The following is a 24969-nucleotide window of genomic DNA, read 5'->3' as shown; positions in this document are numbered from 1 at the left end:
CTCCTCGGCTGAATCGATCTCAATGTTTAATCGTCTGTGCAGCTAATTCCTACCGAGTACTTGTTTTTCTCTGTACGCCTAAGCTTTTCTTATCCAAATTTCTACCGCCTAGTTACCAAATTGTTGCTGATAGACAGAATGGTACTATAATATCACGGCTCACTGGGAAGAAAAGTTATACAAAATATGAAACCTGAGATTCCAAACACAACACGCGAAGGAAGGATTGATCAACTTTACAATGCCAGGAGCTTATCAATAAAAGTTTGTTGCTCACAAAGTTCGAGTCAAAGATGCTGTAGTCTGCGCGCCAAGGGAAGCAATAAAGCATGGTTATACCATGGTTATATAAATGCGCGGTTATTCCAGTACAGATTGAGATAGTCCAAATGTAAGTTTGACTATGGACAATGACATGTGCGCCCTGGGGCAACAGCACAAATCTAAATGCAGTCTTTTGTCAATGAGGTTTCTTTTATCATGTGATGATGGGGCATGTCACTTAAATGAGGATAGACATCAGCTTCACATATGGAAGACCGCCGCCCGACATATCGTCAAGCGCCCCCTGTACTCTCCGCGCGCGGTTACGATTTTGGTTCCCACGGTAACTACGTACTCTGTACTGTGTGTATACGTACCCGGAAGTGACTTTACAACAACACAGAGTGTGCCATAGGAGGCAGCCATGATGGTTTAAGTCAAGCGTGATTCAAGGTTCCCCTTAATCATCCAGTGTCCAAAATGTTGAGGGTCTGCGAGAAGCTTCGCGGGGTCGACGCCAAGGCCAAGGGACTCGGACTGGCGCAAACGGAGACAGACTACCTCCGCTCCCTGCTGGACGCCATGGCGGACATGGACAGGCCTGTGGAAGTGGAGGTGCTGAAAAGTCTGGGCGACGTGAACTTAGAGAAGGGACAGCTCAACAAGGACCCACTGGGGTTCCACAAGGCCATGCTGTTGTACAGGACAGCACTGCTCCGATGTAAGGGCGAATATACGGTGGACAGTCTAGAAAATCGTTACAGGTACGCAGAGAAACTACAAGTAGGAAGGGGAGGAACAATTCCTGACAATTATGAGCCCCGTACCAAAGACGAGAAAATGTGCTCCCCTGCCAAGGTAGCTGAGAAGTTTCTACGCCTGGATCGAAGGTTAGCTAAAATTAACTGTGACAAAGACTCTGTGTTGATTGAATACACCAAGTTAATGATAGAAGGTGTCATAAACGAGGACAATTTGTTAGAGACGGAAGCCATTAAGAGTCTCGGTGACGTGTACCTGAAAAGAGGAAGAGAAACTAGACACCCGCCATGTTTGACGAAGGCTACTGCTCTGTACAACACTGCACTGGCACGGTGTGATGATGATGAGGGGGTCCAGGGGAAAGTGACACTCATTCACCGCTTACTGTACACGGCAAGAATCAGACAAGCCATGAAACCAGCGAGAAATAAGGTAAAGTTAATATTTTTCACGTACATGTAGATATATGCCATTTTAACACTGCGATGGTAATTAATCGATGTCAATATAACGGTAATAACTAATATGAAACGGTCATGTGTGCCAAACATTTCTCAGGTGTTACATTACATTACATGTTTTCCTTTGCAGGAGGAAAATACGTACATAATATAGTTTTCTTGCTTGGTTTGAAACTCCTTCTTCAAACAATGTAGCACCCCTGTGGTGTTGGATTACAATTTGTAGCAAGTTGGAGGGGCGTGGTCAGCATAGATGTGTTTGAGTATCAAAGAATAATCAGAGCAGTAGTTCGGCTTGACATTTAGTATTTGCTTTGCAAATGCAAAAATTTCTAGTTTTTCCTTTTGGTGCCTTGGGTCATATTTGGTTAATGATAAAATTCTCTAACACAGTAAAATCCATGTTCATGTATATGTAATTTGTAATGGCTCATTAAGCTGTATAGAGAGCTGGTGGGTAACATTTATTAACATTCAATTGAAATTTGTGTAACTTCTTACCAACTAAGGTACATAATTGCAGCGTGCTAAAATCACATTCTTTATTCTGATTTGTATTTAATAAAGGGTCCAAATATCAGATGGAGACAAGGACAGCAAAAGGATCACCTGTCAAGGGATTTCCCAGTTATGTCATCAAACACTGACGTCATCGGTGATGCAAAGGGTCACAAGATCATGTAAGCACAGTTAGGGTAATTTTGTTTTAAAGTGTTGGCGGCCCAGCTCAGCATAATGATGATTCATGAATCATCATATTTATGTTTCTTTTCTTTACTTGTAAATATTAATTGTACATTGCCATGTCATATAGCCTACAAAAACTTACAGGGTCTAGAGATCTAATATTTCATTCTTAAAAGTACCTAAATAGACCAAGTAGACCAGCAACATTTTCATCTTAACAACACAGCAACAAACTACTAATATACATATTACACAGGCTTTGTTTGTTTTTATGAATAACCCATTTGATGGATGGATGGATGGATGGATGGATGGATGGATGGATGGATGGATGGATGGATGGATGGATGGATGGATGGATGGATGGATGGATGGATGGATGGATGGATGGATGGATGGATCCTGTAGTTGGACATATTGTTGGGAATTAAATGTCGAGTTCCTTTAGATGACTATATATATATATATATATATATATACAAACATCTTGTCATTTTCTAGGTCACCAAGTGAGTACATCTCAAGTCTGACACCCAAACACGCTCCAGATTACAGGTTTGTATACTAGTATTTTAGATTTTAAAAATTTGGTCTGAATATGACCATGAGAATAGTTAAACAATTCAGTCATCATTTTCTGTCATTTCCTGTATCTTGTAAAGGGACAGGGAAATACATTGTTTTGCTCACTCTTCTTCTTTATCGTTTCCATCTTCATCCTCTACCTCCAGTAGTTCCAAAAGGTTCCACACGTTTATCTTAAGGCCACCAGTTCTGTCAGTTAGATGTCCATTTGTTTGGAGAAGAAGAAGAGGAAGAAGAACCAGGCAAAACTGTATGTTTTCCTTCTGCGAAGGTAATCATAAATATTGAACATCTCACACTGCAGGTTATACGAGAAGCACCTGGCTGCAGGGGACCGCAAACTGACAGACGGGCACCTGGATTTAGCTGAACAGGAGTTTGCGGCTGCTCTGAAAGTCATTCACGGTATATTTCCTTAATTAAGTTAATAGAAGAAAGTTAATTGCAAATTCATTGCAAGGACGTAGGACATGATACTAAAATGATTATTATAGTAAACAGTGAAAATGACCATACTGCTAATGCTACTTTTGATATCATGTATAACAGTTGTTGTTGGGTGTGATTTCTTTTCTGTGTGCAGTGGAGTATGAAATGCCTGACGTTTTGTGAGACATATGAATTGGGAGGTGTTAATAGAGATAATAAATGCAGTTTCTTGTAGGTTGGGAAGGTGAATTAAAAGCTAGGAAGTCATTTTTGATGACTTTTAAGCAAGTTATCTCCTTCAGTGCTTAATAATCACTGCTCAAAAATCGGAATATCCGGACGTTTCCGGACCTGTACATGTCCCGTGAAACTTGGCGTGCCCGGGTGTGTCCGGGTGTGTGCAGGAAATGTCGGCCACGGCGTGTGCGGGTCTGTGATACCTCCGGACACGCCCGGACACCTGGTAATTAGTCGTGTGTACGGGAATATACGGGCCTGCACACGTCACACGTCGCAAGTATACATGTAGATCGTTTCGCAAATGCGTAAATTGAGAGGTGCACATGTGTTTTCAAAGCCGGTAAGAAGAACGGGCAAAATGCTGGTTAGAAAACAATATTATTTTCACTCCCGAAATCTACCTAAACATGAGTTCGTTCCATGAACCGAATTACTATCTAAAAGCGTTGTAGGTAACAGGCAACGCAACACAAAGACAATACATCTAGATTGGATGGTAGAGGAAATCAGCGTTAAGTTGGTGAATAGAATAAATGTTGTTTGGGGGCCGATGTCTGCTATAAACTCGCCCTCGCCAGAGTCTGGTTGACTGTTGGGCCACGCCAGGCTTATATAAACTCTGCTAAAGAATCTAGAAGGATATATAAAGCTTGGTATGAACAAGGATCTTATATGAACATGGAGCTTCAACTAGGTTATGATATAACGTCCTTGGTATGAATGGGGTCTAAGTGTATCCCTGTATATATTTGTAACTATAACCCTTGCTATGAACAATGAGTAGATTTCTTTGTGTGGTCCATCGTCTCCCCGCATATATTAACGCCTCATTATACCAGCACCATATTGAATCTACAGTGGGCAAAAACAACAACACAATTACTGATCAGAATTTTACCAAACTAGTCTATTGGGAACCTTCGACCTTGACATATTTCACCTTTGGAAACATGGTCGTTTTCTTTGGCAATGAGAGGGACCGCTCTGGTGTTTTTTTCAAATATCAGCCCACTTTAGTGTAAAAATAATTTTTTGGAAGAGGCAAAAGATGCACGGTTTACTTGTACATTGTTGTCAGATGTGTATTGTGGTGTCATGGTCAGAGACGAGACGGCGCCCATGTCTTATTTACCTTGTTTGTTTGTTTTTATATAAGAGAGGTTTAACTTCCTTGGTTATATTTAATTTTTATACTTTAAGAACATGAAGTTGAAAACATTACACGGGTAAACTGCAAATTATGTGTTGATGATAACATTCCAGACTATTTTATAGCCTATGTTTTTTATTAGTGTGCGTGCAACTTTTACATAATAGACAAGCGGGACATTTCACAACTCTTTGTATATCATTATTCCTGCGGTGACCTGTAAACCAGACCAGCCAATTGCATGCATTTCTCTTTGTTGTGGTTTGAAAAGAGGGCCAATCAACGCTCGGGTCATTATTTTTGAAATCTTTCCGTTACATGCCTGGTTGTGGAGCGTGCATTGTACAACTATCCTGGACACAAGCAAGTCACGCAAGGAACTTAGTGAGAGCATGGAGGTAGAAAAGGGTCCATGGTGAGAGATTGTGTCATATCTCATCATCAACACAGGAATATCGGTATTGCGCCTTTCTACGTAAATTGGAGCAGTTTTCAAGACAAGAACGCCGTGGGACACTGGCAAGACGAACTGGGACAAGACTACTCTCCAAGCTGAGGTTGATTGGGAAGATTGTGAACGTCAGAGTATGCCTCGTTCTTTGGAAAGCCGGTAGCCAGGATCCTGGGAACCAGGCTGCGGGCATAGGCGAGTGATAGTCCGCGTGCAAGAGAGTATTAGACCGGACCAGAGGACCGATGTACACCCCTCTGGACTATACACTGTGTCCCGACTCAAGGCCGTGCTGTGGCACAAGATGTTCGGCCCGTGGGTCACCGCCTCAGCGAGGCTTGTTGCACAGCGCGGAATAAAGAGCTTGGGACGGCTTCTAACGACTGGTGCCCAGACGAGACTAATATCTGCTCCCGTGACTAGCTGCGTCAAGGCAAGACACAGAAGAACGAGACGTACAGTTTGTTTCAGCTGAGCTGAAAGACCGGCCGAAGTACACTGGAAATATTGGAGGCACACAAAACACAAACAAAAAGTCACAAAGCCCAAGCACCATGTACAATTAATAAAGAAAACAAAATTATGCAAACAAGAAGGGGGGATAAACGGCTATGATGCTACTTTACATTACAAAAGGCATATTGGAGGGGGGGGGACGTGTGCGGGTGTGTACGACCCGTACACGAGCTGATAATGAGGAAGATAATTAGGTGAAAATTACCGCTAATTTATGCATATTTCATACACACACTCAGAGGTACATGTCACGTATCCGGGCATGTGCAGAGATTTACGGGTGGCGTGTGCAGGCCTGTACACGGCCCGGACACCTGAGTGGTTCATATCCGGGCCGTGTGCAGGCCTGCACACGCCAAGTGTACGGGTCGCGCACACCTGGAAATGTCCGTATATTTGGAATTTCCGGGCGTGTGTACGGGAGTATACGACCCAGATACGTCGGTTTTCGTCTAGTGAATCATATGATGGGTGTTACATCATATTCTGACTTCTTAGGTTAGAAAGCTTTAATGTTTAGAGTGAACTGGTGGATATATTAATACCACTGTATGTACACTGATGTTGCTATCATATCTGTATCATATATCTGCCTCAAATATGTAGGGCAAATTTTTTTATGTTTCATTTCAATATTCCAAAGTGAAACAAAATCACCCTTTCCTGACGATGTTGTAATACAATTTTATTAGAAAGTATATAGGATGGTAACTTAGTAGGCCATGTTGTAAAATGATTTAAGATTCAGAACTTGCTTCTTCAATTTCTTAAACCATCATATTCAAAGATTTTCTATAAACTGGTCAAAATACTGATCAATAATACATCAATTTGCCTGACAGCTAACTAAACTCATTTTTATGACTACAGATCCTAACAAAACTGACAGATGTAAAGAGGTCACGTGTCTATGCAGACTGGGTGACGTCTATGTCCAGCAAGGCAAAACAACAAAAGAAGGTAGAAATTTCACAAGGGCAGCAGCTCTGTTTAATGCAGCCATGGCCAGAACAACAAGCAATAAACAGAAATTGAAGAACAGACTGCGGGAGATAGAGCAATGGTTTCTCCAATATACAGCTAATGTGGGCAGCAGGTCCATTCCGTCCGTTTGGGCCTCACATCATCAGGAGCGATTAGAGGACATTCGTTCTCGTGCAAGGTCACAACTAGAGGCCATTGATCAGCAATATGATCCGTATCAATATGACATAGATGACCCACGTATGAAACCAGTCGAGGCCAAGCGAGCTGAAGCCATCAAGGCTTTATTTAAGACCATCGCCCAAGATAGACAAAGTTTTATCCGGGATCTTGTTGATGAATGCATTGTTGTACTTGGACCTCCTCCATGTAAGCATGCGTTCATTGGGTTAGGTTCACAAGCAACAGAACTGGTCACACCCTACTCTGACCTGGAGTTTGCCATTCTAATTGAAGACGGGAAGGACCGTGTTGACACACGGCGATATTTCCTCACCCTCACACACTACCTACACATGAAAGTCATCAACCTCGGAGAGACCATCCTCCCAGCCATGGCCATCCCCTCACTTAACGATTTTCAATCAGAAAACCCAGAGAAAGACTGGTTTTTTGACTCGGTCACATGTCATGGATTTGCCTTCGACGGCTTCATGCCATGGGCCAGTAAGACTCCATTTGGAAGAGAGAAGACCAAAAGCAAACCTCCCGTTAGCCTCATCCAGACACCTGCTGAGATGGCAAAGTTTCAGCGGCGAGATATTTCTATGTCAGAAGGATACCACCTGTCAGACATCCTCAGGCGGTTTGTTTTCTTAGCAGGTGAAGAAGCACTGGTGAACCAGTACAGGGAAGAACTTTCAGAAGTCATCACAGAGGATCTCCCCTCCCAGTCCCATCTGTCCGCTAGTCAAATCTTGTATGATGACAGGGCCCATTTTGAAAACCTTGAACCCACTGGGCAACTACTAAATGTTAAGAAAGACATCTATCGTTTTCCAGGCATAGCAATCGATCTTCTAGCACTGTGCTGTCAGATTACACTATCTAGCACGTGGGATGTGATAGATAGACTAAAGGACATGGGAAAGATCGGAGAGGAGAATGCCACACACCTTACAGTACTGACTAGTATCTCGGCAGAGCTCCGACTGAGAACATATATGGCCAATGGAGGACAGAAAGACAGTCTGTCCCCACTCACCCAAATGAAATATCAATCAGAAACACAAGAGGTGCCTGACTCTATCCTGAAGTCAGTATTCTATATTCCAGATACCAAGGTACTTTTCAGATACTACTGCAGGGCTATCCCTTTGAAGAAGTGTATCCCGAGCATTGTCCAAGATGGGTTACATGTCCAGTCAGCAGAGCTTTTCAAAGGGACCATCTATGATGCATCTCATGAATGTTTGGGCCGAATAGCAAAAAATCTGTTCTTATCACAGATGTCCATACGTCATTTGGAAGCAGCATTGAACGATGCTGGAAGTGACTGTATCAAACGTTTGGACATTCTGAGTGAACTGGGGGACTACTGGGCCACTCAGGGCAATCAGGAGAAAGCAATTAGCTACTTTGAACAGTCCATAACGATGGAGAAAATTATTTATGGCAACAACATGGTGCATCCAGACATTGCTGCATCACTTAACAACCTGGGATTGTCTTGGGACAAACTCGGCAATCACAAGAAAGCAATTAGCTACTTTGAACAGTCACTGGCAATGGAGAAGACTATCCATGGAGACAACAAGGCACATCTGTCCATTGCCTTAGTACTTCACAACCTGGGGGTAACATGTTTAAGACTCGGTGATCATAAGAAAGCAATAAGGTACTTTGAAGAGTCACTAACAATGGAGAAAACTATCTATGGAGACAACACCACAAATCCAAGCATCGCTCAGTCACTTAACAACCTGGGATTAACTTGGGGTAAACTTGGTGATCAGAAAAAAGCAATTAGCTACCATGAACAGTCAATAACGATGGAAAAAAGTCTTTATGGACACAACACGGCACATCCACACATTGCTACATCACTTAACAACCTGGGGTCATCTTGGAGTAGGTTCGGTGATCACAAGAAAGCAATTGGCTACTTTGAAAAATCATTAATGATAAAAGAAACTGTCCATGGTGACAACATGGTACATCCAGACATTGCCGGGACACTTAGCAACCTGGCAATATCTTGGAGTACACTTGGTGATCAGAAGAAAGCGATTAGCTACCACGAACAGTCAATAACGATGAAGAAAGCTATCTATGGAGAAAACACAGACCATTCGGACATTGCTGAGTCACTTCTCAGTCTGGGATCGTCTTGGAGTAGACTTGGTGATCACAAGAAAGCAATTGTCCACATGGAACAGTCACTAAGCATGGCAAAAACCATCTATGGACATGACATGCCACATCCACACATTGCTAAGGTACTAAACAGCCTGGGGTCAGCTTGGAGTGAACTCGGCGATCAGAAGAAATCAACTGTCTACTTAGAACAGTCACTAACAATGTCAAAGACTATCTATGGACATAACACACCACATCCGGACATTGCTGACTCACTTCTCAACCTGGGGTCATGTTGGAGTGAACTCGGCGATCAGAAGAAAGCAATTCACTACTACGAACAGTCACTTACGATGGAGAAAGCTATCTATGGACATAACACCGCACATCCAGATATTGCCATGTCACTTCAGGGCCTGGGGTCATCCTGGGGCAGACTTGGCGATCACAAGAAAGCAATTATCTACTTGGAGCAGTCAGTGATGATTATGAAAACTATCCATCGACACGACACAGCAAATCCAGTCATTGCGCAGTCACTTTACAACTTGGGGTCATCTTGGAGTGAACTCGGCGATCAAAGGAAAGCCATTAACTACTACGAACAGTCACTTACGATGATGAAAACTATCCATGGACACAACAGTGTACGTCCAGACATTGCTGCATTACTTCACAACCTGGGATCAAATTGGAGTGAACTTGGTGATCACAAGAAAGCAATGATTTGGAGCAATATTCACGCCGTAATTGTGTCACCATAACCGGCATTCCTGAGCCACCTGGTGAAAAATCAACGGATGACGCTGTCCTGACTGTAGTAAACAACACGCTGGACTGTGATCCACCCATCTCTCTCCAGGACATCGACAGATGTCATCGTCTTGGTAAACCACGTTCCGATGGAAAACCTCGACCAGTCATCGTGAAACTCTGCTCCTATCGATGTAAGGCAAGTCTGATGCGTGCAAAATCCAAGCCCACCAGTAAAGCCAACTTGAGAAAGGACAACATATACATCAATGACAACTTGACAACCGGCAACCTGCAACTATTCAAAGAGGCTCGGCTACTCGTGAAGGACAAACGTCTATCCCAAGCTTGGACCTACGATGGCAAGATCTTTGTTAGGTCTCTCAATGGTGAGAGGAAAATGTTGTGCGTCTTCTCTGACCTTGATCCATTTAAAAAGTTCTGAGTAACTTATTCTATACTTATTTGTACATGTAGCACCGACCACTACTCTTATGAGCATATGTGGATGATACCTACCTTATTTTTGCTACATCCGAATTTTTATTTATTGATGTCTTCTGTTGTTTTTCTGCTCTAGTTATTGCGAGAATTCTTTTCATATGTTTGCTCCAGGTGCGAGAGCATTACTTAGTCATTACTGAATCTCCCCCTATGTGATGTGGAATGTCTCTCCACCAGTCTAGCAAACGTAAAGTATTCATCTGTATGTAATCTCGTTAATTCCCATGACAGACAGATGTTATACGTGGGACTGGCTGAAATCACTCCACTAGTCTTGGAATCCTTATTTAAATAATATGTAAGAGCGATGAATCCATTTGTCCCGTGCCTCGGCGTTATCTTATTATGCAGCACTGGAACTACCTTATTTCTTGGCATTCACCATCTACAATGTCGTACTCATTTTATATGTATCCTTATTGTTGTTATGTGTTTATATGTCAATTTATGTACACAGCAATGGGTATGGCTACCACAATTATTTATGGATATGGGTCAACGGTTATATGTAAATTGCTGAGCAGGTGCGTTAAATTATGCCAATAGACACTGACCAATATAGGGCAGTCATTGGCATGTTTTCTGTCGGCGTATACACTACTTGCAAGTTTAGCGTTAAGATTGCTCTCAACCTAAGTATGAGTTTGTCATATGTCTTAGTTTGTATCTCTTTCATTGTATTATTACTAGCGGGAGACATCCATCCCAATCCGGGGCCTTCGTTCCGCAAAGATGTTAATTTTATGCATATTATGTCAACAGCCTGGTAGCTGGTACGAAATTGGATGAATTGTCCGATCTTGTAGTTAGATTTAAACTTGATGTTGTGGCTATCTCCGAAACGTGGTTGGGGGACTCTGTTGACTCAGCGGCCCTTGCCCTTGAGGGTTTTCAGGCTCCGATTAGAAGAGACAGAAACCGACACGGTGGAGGCGTCCTGATTTATGTATCTGACCAAATTGCATACCGGAGACGACTAGATCTGGAGCCAAAATCTGCTGAGTGTATCTGGCTCGAACTCTTTGCGGGATGTTCCCGTATTATATTTTCTGTTTATTATCGTCCACCCGGCCAGGACTCGAGTACTGCCACTGAATTTATTGACTCATTTACCGACTCGGTCTTTGCAGTTGGGTCATCCAACCATGACGCTCTTATAATTACAGGTGATTTCAATGCCAAGCATAATGCTTGGTGGGCCCTCGATCCTATTACCCCAGTCGGCTTAAAACTTTACCAGGCTTCAACTATGTTAAACCTTACGCAGGTGATTAGCGAGCCGACATGCGATTTGTCACGCTCCCCCTCTCTAATTGATTTACTTTTTACTGATAGGAAATCCCTTGTTAAATGCACCTCTGTTTTTGTCTCCTCTTTCAGGATGCCACCATTGCCCCATTATTACTAGATTTAACTTGTCACTAAAGTACCCACGTCCGTATGTTCGAACTATCTGGGACTACCCCAAAGTTGATCATGAATTATTAGCTACTTTTTCGTCCAACACTGAGTGGAATGACATTTACTATTGTTCTAGCGTTGATGATGCATGTTATAAGCTGGTTGATCTTATCCTCCTAGCTAAAAGTAAGTGTGTTCCCCATAAGAACATTACTGTAAGACCGAGAGACAAACCTTGGATGTCTTCCAGGATTAGACTGTTAATGCGTCGGCGAGACAAGATTCACAGGAGAGCTAAAATGTTGAACAATGCTTCACTATGGTCATTATATCGTAATGTCAGAAATAAAGTAGTACGTGAGATTTCTCTTGCTAAGTCGTCCTATAACAACCGTCTCGTCGACTCACTGACAACTTCTCCTTGTTCCAGTAAGAAATGGTGGCACATTGTTAAATCCTTTTACTGTAGTAAAGTGTGTTCTACTATTCCACCCTTAAAGTCTGGTCATACCTATGCAACCGACTCTAGGGAAAAGGCAATTATGTTTAACAAATATTTCTCTGACCAGTCCACTATAGATGACTCCAAGTCTAGCCTCCCTCGACTAGATTTTCTTACTGATGTCCGCTTCTCAGAATGTTTTACTACACCTGAGGAGATTGAACTTTATGTCTCTTCCTTAGATGTATCAAAGGCATGTGGCTATGACAATATTGATAACCGTTTCCTAAAATTAATATGTCCTTATATATCTGATAAAATCGCATATGTTTTTAATTTATCACTTTGCCATGGTGTCTTTCCCGAAGCCTGGAAACGGGCAAATGTGGTTCCGATTTATAAAAAAGGAGATCATGATGATGTGTCAAACTATCGCCCCGTTTCCTTGCTACCTTGTCTGTCAAAAATCTTAGAGAAAATTGTTTATAAACATTTGTATAATCATCTGATGTCTCAAAACCTTTTGTATACTCTTCAGTCGGGCTTTATCAGAGGAGATTCGACAGTTAACCAGCTTATTTGTATTACCGACAAAATTTTCAACGCTCTTGACTCCAACAGAGAAGTCCGAGCGGTTTATCTTGACTTTTCTAAAGCCTTTGATAAGGTCTGGCATAAAGGATTAATTTTTAAACTTCAAAGAAACGGGGTAGATGGTCCAATTTTAAATTGGCTCTACAGTTATCTTTCTGATAGAGAACAAAGAGTTGTTATTGAGGGTCATTGTTCCGACTGGAAACATGTCAGCGCAGGTGTACCTCAGGGTTCAGTACTTGGGCCCCTTCTGTTTCTTATTTACATAAATGACATGGTGGATGGCTTGGTTACCTGCCCTTACTTATTTGCAGATGATAGCTCCCTTCTGGACATTGTAGACAATCCCAACTCTTCAGCTGATCGACTTAACTCTGATCTTAGGAAGATATCACGCTGGTCTTCGACCTGGCTTATGGAGCTTAATCCGCTAAAGACTGAAGAGATGTGTTTTTCTAGGAAATCCAATTCTCCAGACCATTCCCCCCATTATACTTGATAATTGTGTTATTAAATCTGTTAAAGTTCATAAGCATATAGGAATGATACTTACCTCCACCATGTCTTGGGAAACTCAAATTTCACATATGATTGCTAATGTATCCAAACGAGTGTCCACTCTCAATAAGTTGAAATTTAGATTACCACGCACTGTACTTGATGCTATTTTTAAATCTTTTATTCGACCTCTTCTTGAATATGCTGACATAATATGGCATGGATGCACTGTGTATGATTCTCAACGATTAGAACGAGTCCAATATGAATGTGCACTTACAGTTTCAGGGGCTGTCAGAGGGTCTTCTTACTCCTCACTCCTTGTTGATTTAGGCTGGGAGAGACTCTCTGATCGTCGCCATGTTCACTCACTGATCATGATGTACAAAGTAATCCATGGCCATACCCGTCAGTATCTCAGGGACCTGATCTCTCCCGAAGTTTCTTTTTCGACTTCATATGATCTTCGTAATAAATCTAATTTACGGCTACCGCTTTGTCTTACAACTAGGTATAAAAAGTCTTTCATTCCATATGCTACGCATCACTGGAATGGTCTTGATGTAGCTGTTCGATCTCTGAATCTTTCATTGTATAAGAAGTACTTAGTAAAGTCAGTACGTTCCCCTTTTTACCGACATTTTAGCATTGGCCCCAGGTACACCTGCGCATTACTCACGCGTCTCCGCATCGGGACCTGTAGTCTTAACCACAGTTTATTCTTAAGAAATTTAGCCCCTAGTGCTGCTTGTATCTGCGGGTCTCGTTGTGAGAGTGTCATACATTTTCTTTTACACTGCCCTTTATATAATCAACAAAGAGTTACCCTACTCAGCAATCTCCAGAATGTGGTAGGCTTTGATTTTGATGTTTTCAATATGTCTGAACAATTGTTATGTGATATTTTACTTAGAGGATTACCTGATTTATACTATGATACAAACTGTAATATCTTGCTAACCACTCAAACTTATATTGTTGATACCAAACGGTTTGTACTCGATTGATTTATCATATAGCCTACTAAACATTTCCTTGTACTATTTAACGACCCATCCCAACCATTTGCTGTTCTCTGTTTTTTGTTATGTATTGTAATTGTATTCTATGTTTGGTGGTGAGGCTAGAATTAGCAACAGCTAGAGTACCTCACCACCTTGTCTTGTATTGTCCTTGTTGAATTTGCAAATAAAAAAAATAAAAAAAAGAAAGCAATAGTCTACTATGAACAGTCAGTAACGATGACGAAAGCTATCTATGGACACAACACGGCGAGGTTGGACATTGTCATGTCACTTCACAACCTGGGGTTTGCTTGGAGTGAACTTGGCGATCACAAGAAAGCAATTCACTACTACGAACAGTCACTGGCAATGGAGAAAACTATCTATGGACATAACACCGCACATCCAGACATCGCCGCATCACTCGACAACCTGGGATCATGTTGGAGTAAAGTCGGTGATCAGAGGAAAGCAAATATCTACTTCAAACAGTCACTAATGATGATGAAAAAATTATCTATTTACTGAAGACAACAACGCACATCCACACATTGCTTAGTCACTTGACAACCAGGGATTGTTTTGGAGTGATTAGACGAAAGCAATAGCTACTTTGAACAGTCACTAATGATGATAAGGACCATCTGTGGGGAAAAAGTGTCACATCATGCATCAGAGGATAGCTAGTTAATCTAAATGTTGATGATAGTTGGCTAAGAAGGGACTGTCTTAATAAGAGATGGTAATTAATCATGCATGTGATCTGGGAAGAAGCTAAAAAAAGAGAAAAGAGTAGGTAGATGTATACATAGATGTACAAATGTAAAAGCAATTGAATAAATGTTTCAGTTGTAAGAATGTATACCTTTCATAGTACAATATCATACACATGCATGTTTTGTTTTTTGTTTGAAATTGAGGTTGACAGTTTGAGTGTGGACAATATAATATACTCTGGGGAAATTTCTTGGGAACAGCGTAAAATTTAATATGTATGATTTGTAATACCACTGTTGCAAATGGCATTCCAAAAACTTGAAAAACTTTTACAAACTTTGGTTTTTGATGTTACAGCACTCATGAAAAATGATAAAAACAACAAATCAGAGATTCCATGCCTCTAGGAAGTATACAACATTGATGATGTTCACAACAACTGCTGACAATTTCAGACATCACATGAACAGCAATGTTACAGCAACACTACATTATTTACATACACTTAAAAGATGAGTGGCATCAATTATAATACTGTAATTGAATGATGTCACCCATCTTTTAAGTGTATACGCAATTAGGACTCCAGTAATTAATCATATTCCAAGAATTAAACAAATCCGTCAGACCCTCCATAATTTACAGCTGCCGGCACAATACCTTACCATGAAATGATAACTCCTTTCCCGGAGGAAACTTTTCTTTACATTCATAATCAGCCACACAAAAAAAAATGATCGCAACTACCCTTTTCAAGCGTATTTGGAAAGAACACTCAGTGTGCTATAAAACGATGGCAGCTCTGAATTTCAAAGTTTATTGGCTCCATATCGTGGCATAGGTTTAAGGATCATGATTGTGTACCCCATAAGAGCCTATCGTGTAGCTGTTCTGGTGTCCGCTGTGAGATGATTGCACAATTGCAAAAATTTAAAAAGAGTCTCAAGTTGCCAAATTTCGGCAAAATGGAGAAATCGTGAAAGTGTCGTAAAGGGTTTCTTGTGGTTATTCTATTTTATTAGCATATTAAATTTTATTCTATACCCCTTTTATGTACTATATTGCACGACAATCGTGCAGGGTACACTGTATGGAAACAACAAAGTTCTTATTATTTTATTCAACAATAGAACGCAACAAATGCAATAATGGAGGCAACGGACATTATGAAAAATTGAACAGGAAAATTAGGCCATAGCAAACGAGATCGAACTTCCTTTACCATCAACTATAAACAGTGATCACGTCTACATTACCTATTTCCTCACGTACCTATAGCTAGACGCAACATAAAATGAAATACCAAGGATTGTTGTGAGCCTATCTCAAGTCAAAGGTTTTGGTAAAAAAAATCGATAAACGTCAAATTCCCCGATAAACGTTTGATCCCCCATTGACACATGCAAAACTTGCAAGCAAAAGAAAATATGTTTGGCCACGTACCTGTCGAAAGGTCGCGCTCCTGCATGCGCACGGTACATAAACGCTATCTAGACAGCTTCAGGCAGGGAATTCGAACGACTCGCAATTGCGCATTGCCATGACATCAAGGTAACAAACATGCAGATACCGATTTCAAAATGAGCGCCACTTGACTGAATCAAACAACAATGAAAAATGTCGGATTTGAAAATGTAGGTACCTTGTTTTTTTATTGGCCCGGCTTGTTTTTTTTTTTTCGGGGGGGGGGGGCGCCCTATCGCATTAGATTTGGGGAGTTTGCTGAGGAAGTCTTCCATAAAATTTACTTGCAGTGGTCTTTTTGGTTTGCCTGCTCCCGAAACGCCACCTGGAGAAAAATGAAGGTACCTCAGCCTGGGAAGGAGCTCTCAAACACCGACTTTACAGTGCAAAGTTAGCGTCACCTGATCTAATCAAACAGCAATGTAACTGTATTTGTATGAGGTTTTCCATCGTATAACATGCAGTATCGTCTCCTCTGAGTCGTACGTCGTTTCTTGAGGTACCTACAAAGCTCACTAGGTAGCTAGGGCTTTTGTGCCGCGCAGGCATCCAACAGGTGGTCAGCCATCCTGTGATATCATTGTTAGTATACGAAAGAAAGCAAATATACAAAATTAATACAAAGAAGTTTAGCATTCTGATTTGCTGTTTTATTCCGTCAAATGGCGCTAATTTTGTAGTGTCAAATTGATATGTAGTGTCTGTGCTACTCGATCTGAGTCGTTCCCTAGCTGGCCGAGGTATCTTAACGGCCACCATACACACGGTGTCATACAACAGGTGTCCAAACATAATTTCCAAAAGATCAGCCTGCGAAATTATGTTGCGAGTGTGAATTCAGCAACTAACGTTAATGAAAGCTGGAACATTAACAAGGGTTTCAACACATTTTTTTCGCATCACAGCTTGCATGACCAAAGACGTGAGATCGTATCGTGAAGGTTTGTAGGGGTGACTATCTTTTGATTCTTGATGTAGCGTTAACGTTTTTACATGTTTTCTAAAGCACCTTTTATCAGCTTAAGTTTTTAATCGTAAATAGAGGGATGAAACAGCATATTGTAGGTTAATAAAATCAAACGAAAGCACAGAAGTTGTTCTGAACCAGTAGCTCAGTGTGCGACGGGCGTGTCGGCGCTTCGAAAGGAACAAACTGCAAAGAATATGCGTAATATTTTTGCCCCACATAAGAACACAGCGAGCGAAAAAATGTGACAAGCAGCAACAAAATCCCATACCCCCTTTCACCTCTAATTTGCCGAAGAACTACCGGCGATGGAAGTGTACTCGTTAATTATAATGGGACTTCCGTGGCGTTACTGAGTAAATGCACTTCATCTAACAGTCGCAAAGCGGCGCTCTTTATGAAAATCAGTTGGTGAGGTCATAGTGTATACCCAGGGTATGACAACCACTTCCGTGTTGACAGAACCCCGGTCACGATACGTGTTATAAGATTTCCTTCTGTTTAAGGATAATATTAGATCGCAGCAGTCCTGGAGAGGCAACAGTCGTTTAGGAACCGCTAGTTTTTCCTCTGCTTGGCAGAGAAAATCGCTGGAAACCCGCTGAGACGTCAACAATACCTGTTTGGGTCAGGTACACAGGTAAGTCGTCTGCAGGTGTATGTAGGTGAGGCACAGGTGCGTTACACCTGTTCACGTGCGCTATAAATAGGCACAATACCGAATTATAGCTTTCAACATTGCAGGATTGTGTAAATCGTCAACAGTAAAAGACCGGATGCTTGACAGTCCGGTACGAAATTCATGGGTTAACTGTAGAACGTAATATTATAACAGTTATCAGTGTACACATAAAGTAACACTGTGTAACGTTGAATTCATACGTAACGTTACAGTCAATAAGATACAAACCAGGGAACCGTGAAAACCGCGAATATCCGTCTTTTGTGCGTTTAAGCCATAACAACAAAATTAGTGTTAACCTTTGACCTTTGGTAGCAATGGACACAAAAGTTTGGTTTTATTAGTATTTTCCTATCCCTAATAAAAGATTAAGCAGTGCGAAATGCACATGTGGGAAACATGTTGAAACCAATGTTAAGTGACATTCCTGTAAAAGTTCTCGACTTCTCGGGTGAGTTTTGATTCTACGTACTCTGAGGTTTTGTTTCCTCAAGGGTTTCCTATCAAATTAATGTTGCATGCAGACCAGGTCTGCAGAATGTCACTGTAATTGTTCCGGATATCCTTATGTATGTAGCCATATCAGGACATGACTCACTGCCACATACGCATGGAAGTCCACTGTTGCCAAGGAGTTTCTGACATCAACCAGTCCATGACTATAATTACAAATGTGCCTAAGGAACACAATTTTTACTGTCATAAATTTTTGTAAATCTTGTGGTCAGTTTCTTGCTGATTATCCCCCATTAATTATGCAAACAATATCGAAATCTAAATCATCTCTATGTACTGTATCTGTTAATATAAACTGCCCTTGAGCATAATCAGGTACAAATGTACATGGTGATGAACCTTTAAATCATTACTTAAACTTACCTATGTCACATGATGTCCCATCACTACGGAACGCACTTCACATTAATTGTACAAATGAGATACTTATTTGCATAATTCATATCTAATGTTTGAGTTTGCCCTAATTATCTTGTGTCCAATGCATCAAATTCCTGTAATGGAAAATATCATAATCTTAAATTTCCTTTTTTATTAATTATGCAAAACATAATTTGAATAGATTACAACTGATTATATGCAGCTCTACTTAAACTACTGAGCTATCATGGATTCATTCTTTTTTCTGGGGTTAATCCTTCAAAGTTTCCAGGGTAAAATGCCCAGTCTACAAAATTTAATGTATTTCCTGTATTTCCTGGTTCAATGTATAAACAGCTTTTCCTTCTGGCAGTCCCATAGCAGGAACTGTGAATGTGATAACATTAGACAGGAAATGAGGTAACCTTTGGAAAAAACTGAATTTCTATATATAGGAAATAGCAGGAAATTGAAGAGAGGAAGTGAGATTACTTTAGACCTAAACAGACCAGACCAGAGAGACTGTCAGTGATACTCGTGTAAGTGCAACTTCAAGCCCTTAGCATTAAAGGACACTGAACTACTAATATAGAATAGAATAGAATAGAATAGGATAGAATATAAAACAGAATTGAACAGAATAGAATAGAATAGAAAACAGAACATTTTTTCATATACGACTTGAGGCTCATTCTGCTTTTATTTATAGAGATGACGGCAAAGAACAGCCCAGAAGCGATCGTCGGCGACCTCAGGGACTTCTCGCGCAGCTTCTCGGCGCTCTTCAACAACCCGGAGATGAGTGACGTGGTGCTGGTGGTGGGCGAGCAGCGTTTCCACGCGCACAAGCTGATCCTGACGTCCCAGAGCGACGTGTTCCGCACCATGCTGACCAGCAGCCTGTGGGACGTGGCGCGGCAGCCCGAGGTCCAGCTCCACGAGAGCGCCGAGTGCGAGAGGGTCTTCCAGAACTTCCTGCGCTTCTTCTACCAGGGCCAGGTCAGTGGTTTAGAAATACTTACTTTTTTTTTCAGTGATCTGCAAATTATTAGTTTCCCTGAGTGTTTTAAAAATTTTCATGTGTTTAAAATACAGTCGACTTTATGTACTCTTTAGTTGACTTTATGTGCTTTGAGTTGACTTTATGCACTTTTGAGTTGACATTTGATTTGATTTATGTTTGTGACTTCTGTACTTATGTTTATGTGATTTTTGGTGTTGACAAGAAATGTTGCAAGGCACATAATAAAATTTCATTCATTAATTCAGTCATATTGCAAAATGTCAAAAGTTCTGCAATTTGGAAAATATTCCTAGAAGTCTGGATATACATGGTAAAATTGCATGTTGGGCAGATGTATACATTTTCCTGCCTACCTGCCTGCCTCATCCCTATAAGTGCACAAACATTTTACATGCAATTTGAAAATTCAACAATTGCAACATTAGTTGAACCATTGAACCCCAAGCCTGATTTCTTTAGTCTACAAAATTGCAGGTTGCCTTATTTTTCCTCTGCAATATTGAAAATGTCTAGATACAAAATGCAGTCTGCAGATCATGGGTGTTTCTTATAATCACTGCAGGTGAACTGTACCCTGGAGACCGCCATGCCGCTGCTCCTGCTGGCAGACAAGTACAACGTCAACGCCCTGAAGGTACTTATAATTCAATAACACTAACTTACTTAAGCCACACCAAGTAATTTTTATTGATGACATCTGTGCGCGCATTGATTTTGGCCTGTTCCCAGAAAAAAAGGAGACATTCCACTTCCTGTAAGCATCAAAGAGTGACAACAGTGCTGCACATCACAAATTGGAAGATATGATGAAAGGACAGAAACAGGGCAGGACGACGACTTCCACTAGTTTTCCTGACGAATAAAAGACTTGTTGGTTATGTTACACTGTGTTCTCTCATTCCATTTGTGTCCTAACATTTGTTGTCTCTTATATTTTAAATCTGCTGCCTGGCATCTTGTTTTTCTGCCTTCTTGTTTTGTTTTTCTGGCTCTCGCATTTATATGATTTCTAAGTGTTGTACAACCGGTTTTGCTATAGAGTTCCTTGTTCGCTACCTTGCTAGGCCAGAAGATACGACAGATCCTACTAGACAGTCGTTGTTAAATGCGCATACTAGTATCAGTCTTTGTTTAACCCTCCAGCTCTCTGCACCTGTTATAGAAGAATTGATTTAACATTACTTTTGCACGCTGACTAAGACATTGTGCTCTTTGCACATCTTACACAATCTATTACGCAAGGAATACTCCTGTGTGGGAGTCCCCGTCTGGGCTGTTTTTCAGCCAGTAACCTTCAAAAACATGTGCAACAACAGTAAGATACAAAATAACGTGCAATAGAATGTATATTTTCATGGTGCTTTTTTCTTACAACCTTGCAATCTGTCTCAGGGGCTGACCGAGGTGTTTTTTAACCCTTCATCTTGTCTTATTGTTTTAATTGTTTTCTCAATTCAATAAAGATGATGTCAAACACCTGAGTCTGATTTTTGTTTGCCCTGAAGGTGGCGTGCGATAACTTCATGACAACACAGCTGGGTCGGGGAGAGTTCGCGCCGGCGCTGCAGTGGCTGCCGTACTCCATCGCGTTCCGCCTGGAGAGCCTGCGGGTGAAGTGCGTGGACATCATCGTGCCCAACATGTCCCTGGTGCTGAACTCCAACACGTGGCTGCAGCTGCCTCTGGACTGCATCGTCCACATCCTGCAGAGTTCCCGTCTGGCCGTGGAGAACGAGTACATGATATTTGAAGCCGTGATGAAGTGGGTGCAGCAAGAAGCCAGAAGACACCAGGTATACATTGTTGCTTCTTGTCAAACTATACTATTTATTATTATTATTCCAACTTCTAGAAGTTCTGTGAATGTTCTCAGTGATATGAAAGATTAATGTGGTTGTTCTGAATGACAGCATGAATTGAATGAATTAATGCAGTCATATGTTGCAGTTAGAATACATGTTGAAATTTCTCCAGTCCATATTCACCTCATAAATGTAGATGTGCACAGTCATATGTTTATGAAATGCGAAGAATATTCAAGATGATACAAAGAATTTTCACAGTACAATATATTACAGAACTTTATTCCGACCAACACAACAAGGACAATTTTCAACAAGCACCGTCAGCTTCATCAAGATAATTATTGACTAATCACTTCCAAAGTAAATGTAAAGCATGCCATTATGAATGTTCATCTGCATTCAGTCAAGTTACATGTTTAAAGTTAAAACTCTTTATCCAACACAAACTAAGATATTCTCTCACCTAAGAACTTTCGACCAGTCACTCTGGTCTTCCATTGTGACAGTAGACAAGAGTCCCAGTGAGGCTTGTCTGGCTTCTATAAAGTGTGATGTCAACACTGGGTATCAAAGGTATTTGGTAGACGATATCAACCCCCGTCGCGGTATTAAGCTTCATACCTCACTTGTTCCTTCCTTTGTCTTACTCCCTCATTTCGTCCTTCCATCCTCCAGATGCAGGACCTGCTGTCCTCCATCGTGCCTGAGGTCAGGTTCTCCCAGATGACGGCGGGTCACCTGTGGCTGGTGGAGCAGATCTGTGTCAGGTACGGCAGTAACGGGAAGCTGATGGCAGGACTGCAGGAGGCACACAGGTACAGGTCACTGGTCGCCTTCGCCGAGGAGGAGGGACGAGACAAACTGGAGGTTAGAACACACTGAGAGAGAGAGAGAGAGTGAGAGAGAGAGAGAGAAGCAAAAATGGGAGAAATACAGGACAAAAGTAAAGTGAGGAAAAGAATGAAAGAAGAAAAGAAAGGAAAGAATGAAATAAAAGAAAGGAAAAAAGAATGAAAGAAAAGAAAGAAACAAAAAGAGAGTGTCTGTGAATATTAAGCTGGTGTGTTATGCCGAATGGCGGTTATACCAGCTATACTGATACAGATACAGAATGAAAGAAGAAAGCAAGAAAGAAAGAAAAAAAGAAAGAAAAAGAAAGAAAGAAGAGAAAGAAAGGAAATAACTGAAGGATGGCAGGAGGGAGGGATAAAGTGAAAAGTTGGAGGAAATGGTGTGATGCTCAGACACACGGCCTGAGAAACACCGTTTTCTAAATATTAACCAAAAAATTGCCATTAACCATGTCTCCTGTCTACAGACTCTTCTTTTGAGGACAGTAAATATGATTGAGCATGTTTTTTTTCATGCATTACCTTATTTCTGTACCCTGTATGTCTCCAGCTCAGCCAGAGTTTCTCAGACAGAAGGTTTTTCCCCCGGGAGTACACGGCCAGTAGTGGTGAGGCATGGGCGTGGCTGGACTGGAGTTTGCCGTGTCCCGGAGCACCAGACTACGCAGCCCTGAACCCTACACAGCCAGCAGGTTACAGGTGACGACTTCACTAATGGTCTATGGCAAAAGTACAGTTTTGGGTCTAAGATTTTTTTTGGGTTTTTTTTTGTAAATTACAAACTGGACTTAAGCCCTGTCAATAAAAGGAACTTCATATGCATGTTTACAGCATAACAAGATTTGATTGCTTTTGCTTTATCATTTGATCTTGATCTGTTCCAAATGTTTGTAACAGAAAAGTTTGCCCAAGCAATGTTGCAGAAACTTTTAAATAATGTACTACTGTTGTTTGATGGAGAGTTCAAAAGTTCTTGTCTTACATTTGTAGGTTGTGAGATTGATCCCTGACTGAGTGTATAGATTTGCCATTAATATATTCAACAATTAACATCTCTATTTCTGTCCCTGTTACGACAGGAAGCAGAAGTTCATGTCCAACTCACACCTGACCAGGGTGGGACAGTGGCAGGTCACGTTCATCGCACAGCGAGACGGGAGTCTCTCCGCATCCATGTACTGTACACAGAACAGGACCATACGACCCACCCTAATGAGGTACGACCCAGTCTAACACTGTACTGTGCACAGAACAGGACCATCTGACCCACCCTAATGAGGTACGACCCAGTCTAACACTGTACTGTACACAGAACAGGACCATCCGACCCACCCTAATGAGGTACGACCCAGTCTAACACTGTACTATACACAGAACAGGACTATCCGACCCACCCTAATGAGGTACGACCCAGTCTAACACTGTACTGTACACAGAACAGGACCATCCGACCCACCCTAATGAGGTACGACCCAGTCTAACACTGTACTGTACACAGAACAGGACCATCCGACCCACCCTAATGAAGGATAACCCAGTTTTATGTCTTGGTTGATTTTTTCAGGTTCGTCGTTTGCGACAAACAAGGCGAGCCTAGTTACATCATCCACAAGGTGAGCGCGGTGGACGTGACGGTGGCAAACGTGGTGAGCGGGGAGAAAGCGCGGGAAATCGTCAATGAGGAGGGCAAACTCAGGATAGGCGTATTTGTCAGGGACCTGGAGTAAAGACAAGGCACACTGTTAATAAACCGTCTTATGAAACGGATAACATCATTAACAATGTTAAAGCAATGCCTTCAGTGCCTTTATACTGATTTGCAATTGGAAGTGAACTGAGGTTAGTTATATGCCTCAGACTATCATTTGAAATTTGTATTAATTCTACAACACAAATCTTGTCGGTACGATAGTGTTCTAGCCCTACTCTTCGCAACATTTGCTTTTGTCGATCGCGTAGTGAATGTGTACTGGACTACCTGTATTAGGAGGCAAACTTTCAGACCATGACTTTGTAACATTTTCAATGGCACATTTACCGTATCTGCTGATGTCATAGTTTACACTGAAATATCCAAAGATTTACTACCTGTTCTGGTCACAATTATTCAATGGGACTTGAATGGCCATGGAAAAAAATGTTTCTGACTTCAGTCCTGTAAAATAAATGGGTAGGGATTACTTTTCCTTCACCCTAGGATGTTAGAATAAGAGATTATTGAAATAAGAGTACTAGTAGCAACATGTCACACATCGTCATTATTTTGTATTAATTGTCCTTATGCAATCTTTCAGGCAAGAATTTGCAATAAACTTATTTATTAATCAAAACTAGAGTTCCATGATCTGATACCTTTGGCACTTATGTTTACCTGATAATGCAAATAATTGTATCATGAATTATGTAATGAAATACTATTTAGTATATAGTATATTCTCCACCTGCCATTCTGGCATTTCCTCATACATTATGCAAATGAGGTCATTATTTGAATAATTTATGTTTCATATGTTCACCTTCACTTAACTTCCAAATGCAAAAAGTATGAAATTTCCAGCAG

The 24969-nt window shown here is 41.2% G+C and overlaps 1 protein-coding gene and 2 pseudogenes across 2 annotated transcripts; all 3 read left to right on the top strand.

Moving 5' to 3' along the window:
• Window positions 1–744: 744 nt before the first annotated feature.
• On the top strand, window positions 745–7355 carry LOC109469976 (annotated as a pseudogene).
• A 785-nt stretch (window positions 7356–8140) lies between these two features.
• Window positions 8141–15092, top strand: LOC109469975 (annotated as a pseudogene).
• A 2501-nt stretch (window positions 15093–17593) lies between these two features.
• Window positions 17594–24741, top strand: LOC109469996 (BTB/POZ domain-containing protein 17-like). 2 transcript variants are annotated; one of them, XM_019768767.1, is made up of 8 exons: window positions 17594–17811; window positions 19439–19728; window positions 20316–20387; window positions 21259–21546; window positions 22234–22425; window positions 22960–23108; window positions 23489–23626; window positions 23974–24739. In XM_019768767.1, exons 2-8 carry the CDS (start codon window positions 19441–19443, stop codon window positions 24134–24136), a joined length of 1290 nt encoding a protein of 429 aa, XP_019624326.1. In that variant the 5' UTR covers window positions 17594–17811; window positions 19439–19440; the 3' UTR covers window positions 24137–24739. The 2 variants fall into 2 exon arrangements, with proteins under 2 accessions (XP_019624326.1, XP_019624327.1); XM_019768768.1 differs by lacking the exon at window positions 17594–17811 and having other exon boundaries at window positions 23974–24741.
• Window positions 24742–24969: the final 228 nt, after the last annotated feature.

The sequence above is a fragment of the Branchiostoma belcheri genome, unplaced genomic scaffold, assembly GCF_001625305.1.
Source record: "Branchiostoma belcheri isolate BF01 breed outbred unplaced genomic scaffold, Haploidv18h27 scaffold214, whole genome shotgun sequence".
Classification (NCBI taxonomy): Eukaryota; Metazoa; Chordata; class Leptocardii; order Amphioxiformes; family Branchiostomatidae; genus Branchiostoma; species Branchiostoma belcheri.
Note: the sequence above shows the minus strand (reverse complement) of the source record. Positions and strands in the feature narration are given on the sequence as shown.

Coding starts and splice junctions, on each gene's coding strand:
- LOC109469996 (XM_019768768.1), top strand. CDS start 19,441: ATGACGGCAAAGAACAGCCCAGAAGCGATCGTCGGCGACCTCAGGGAC. Junction 19,729..20,315: donor GCTTCTTCTACCAGGGCCAG/GTCAGTGGTTTA, acceptor TAATCACTGCAG/GTGAACTGTACCCTGGAGAC. Junction 23,109..23,488: donor ACACAGCCAGCAGGTTACAG/GTGACGACTTCA, acceptor CTGTTACGACAG/GAAGCAGAAGTTCATGTCCA.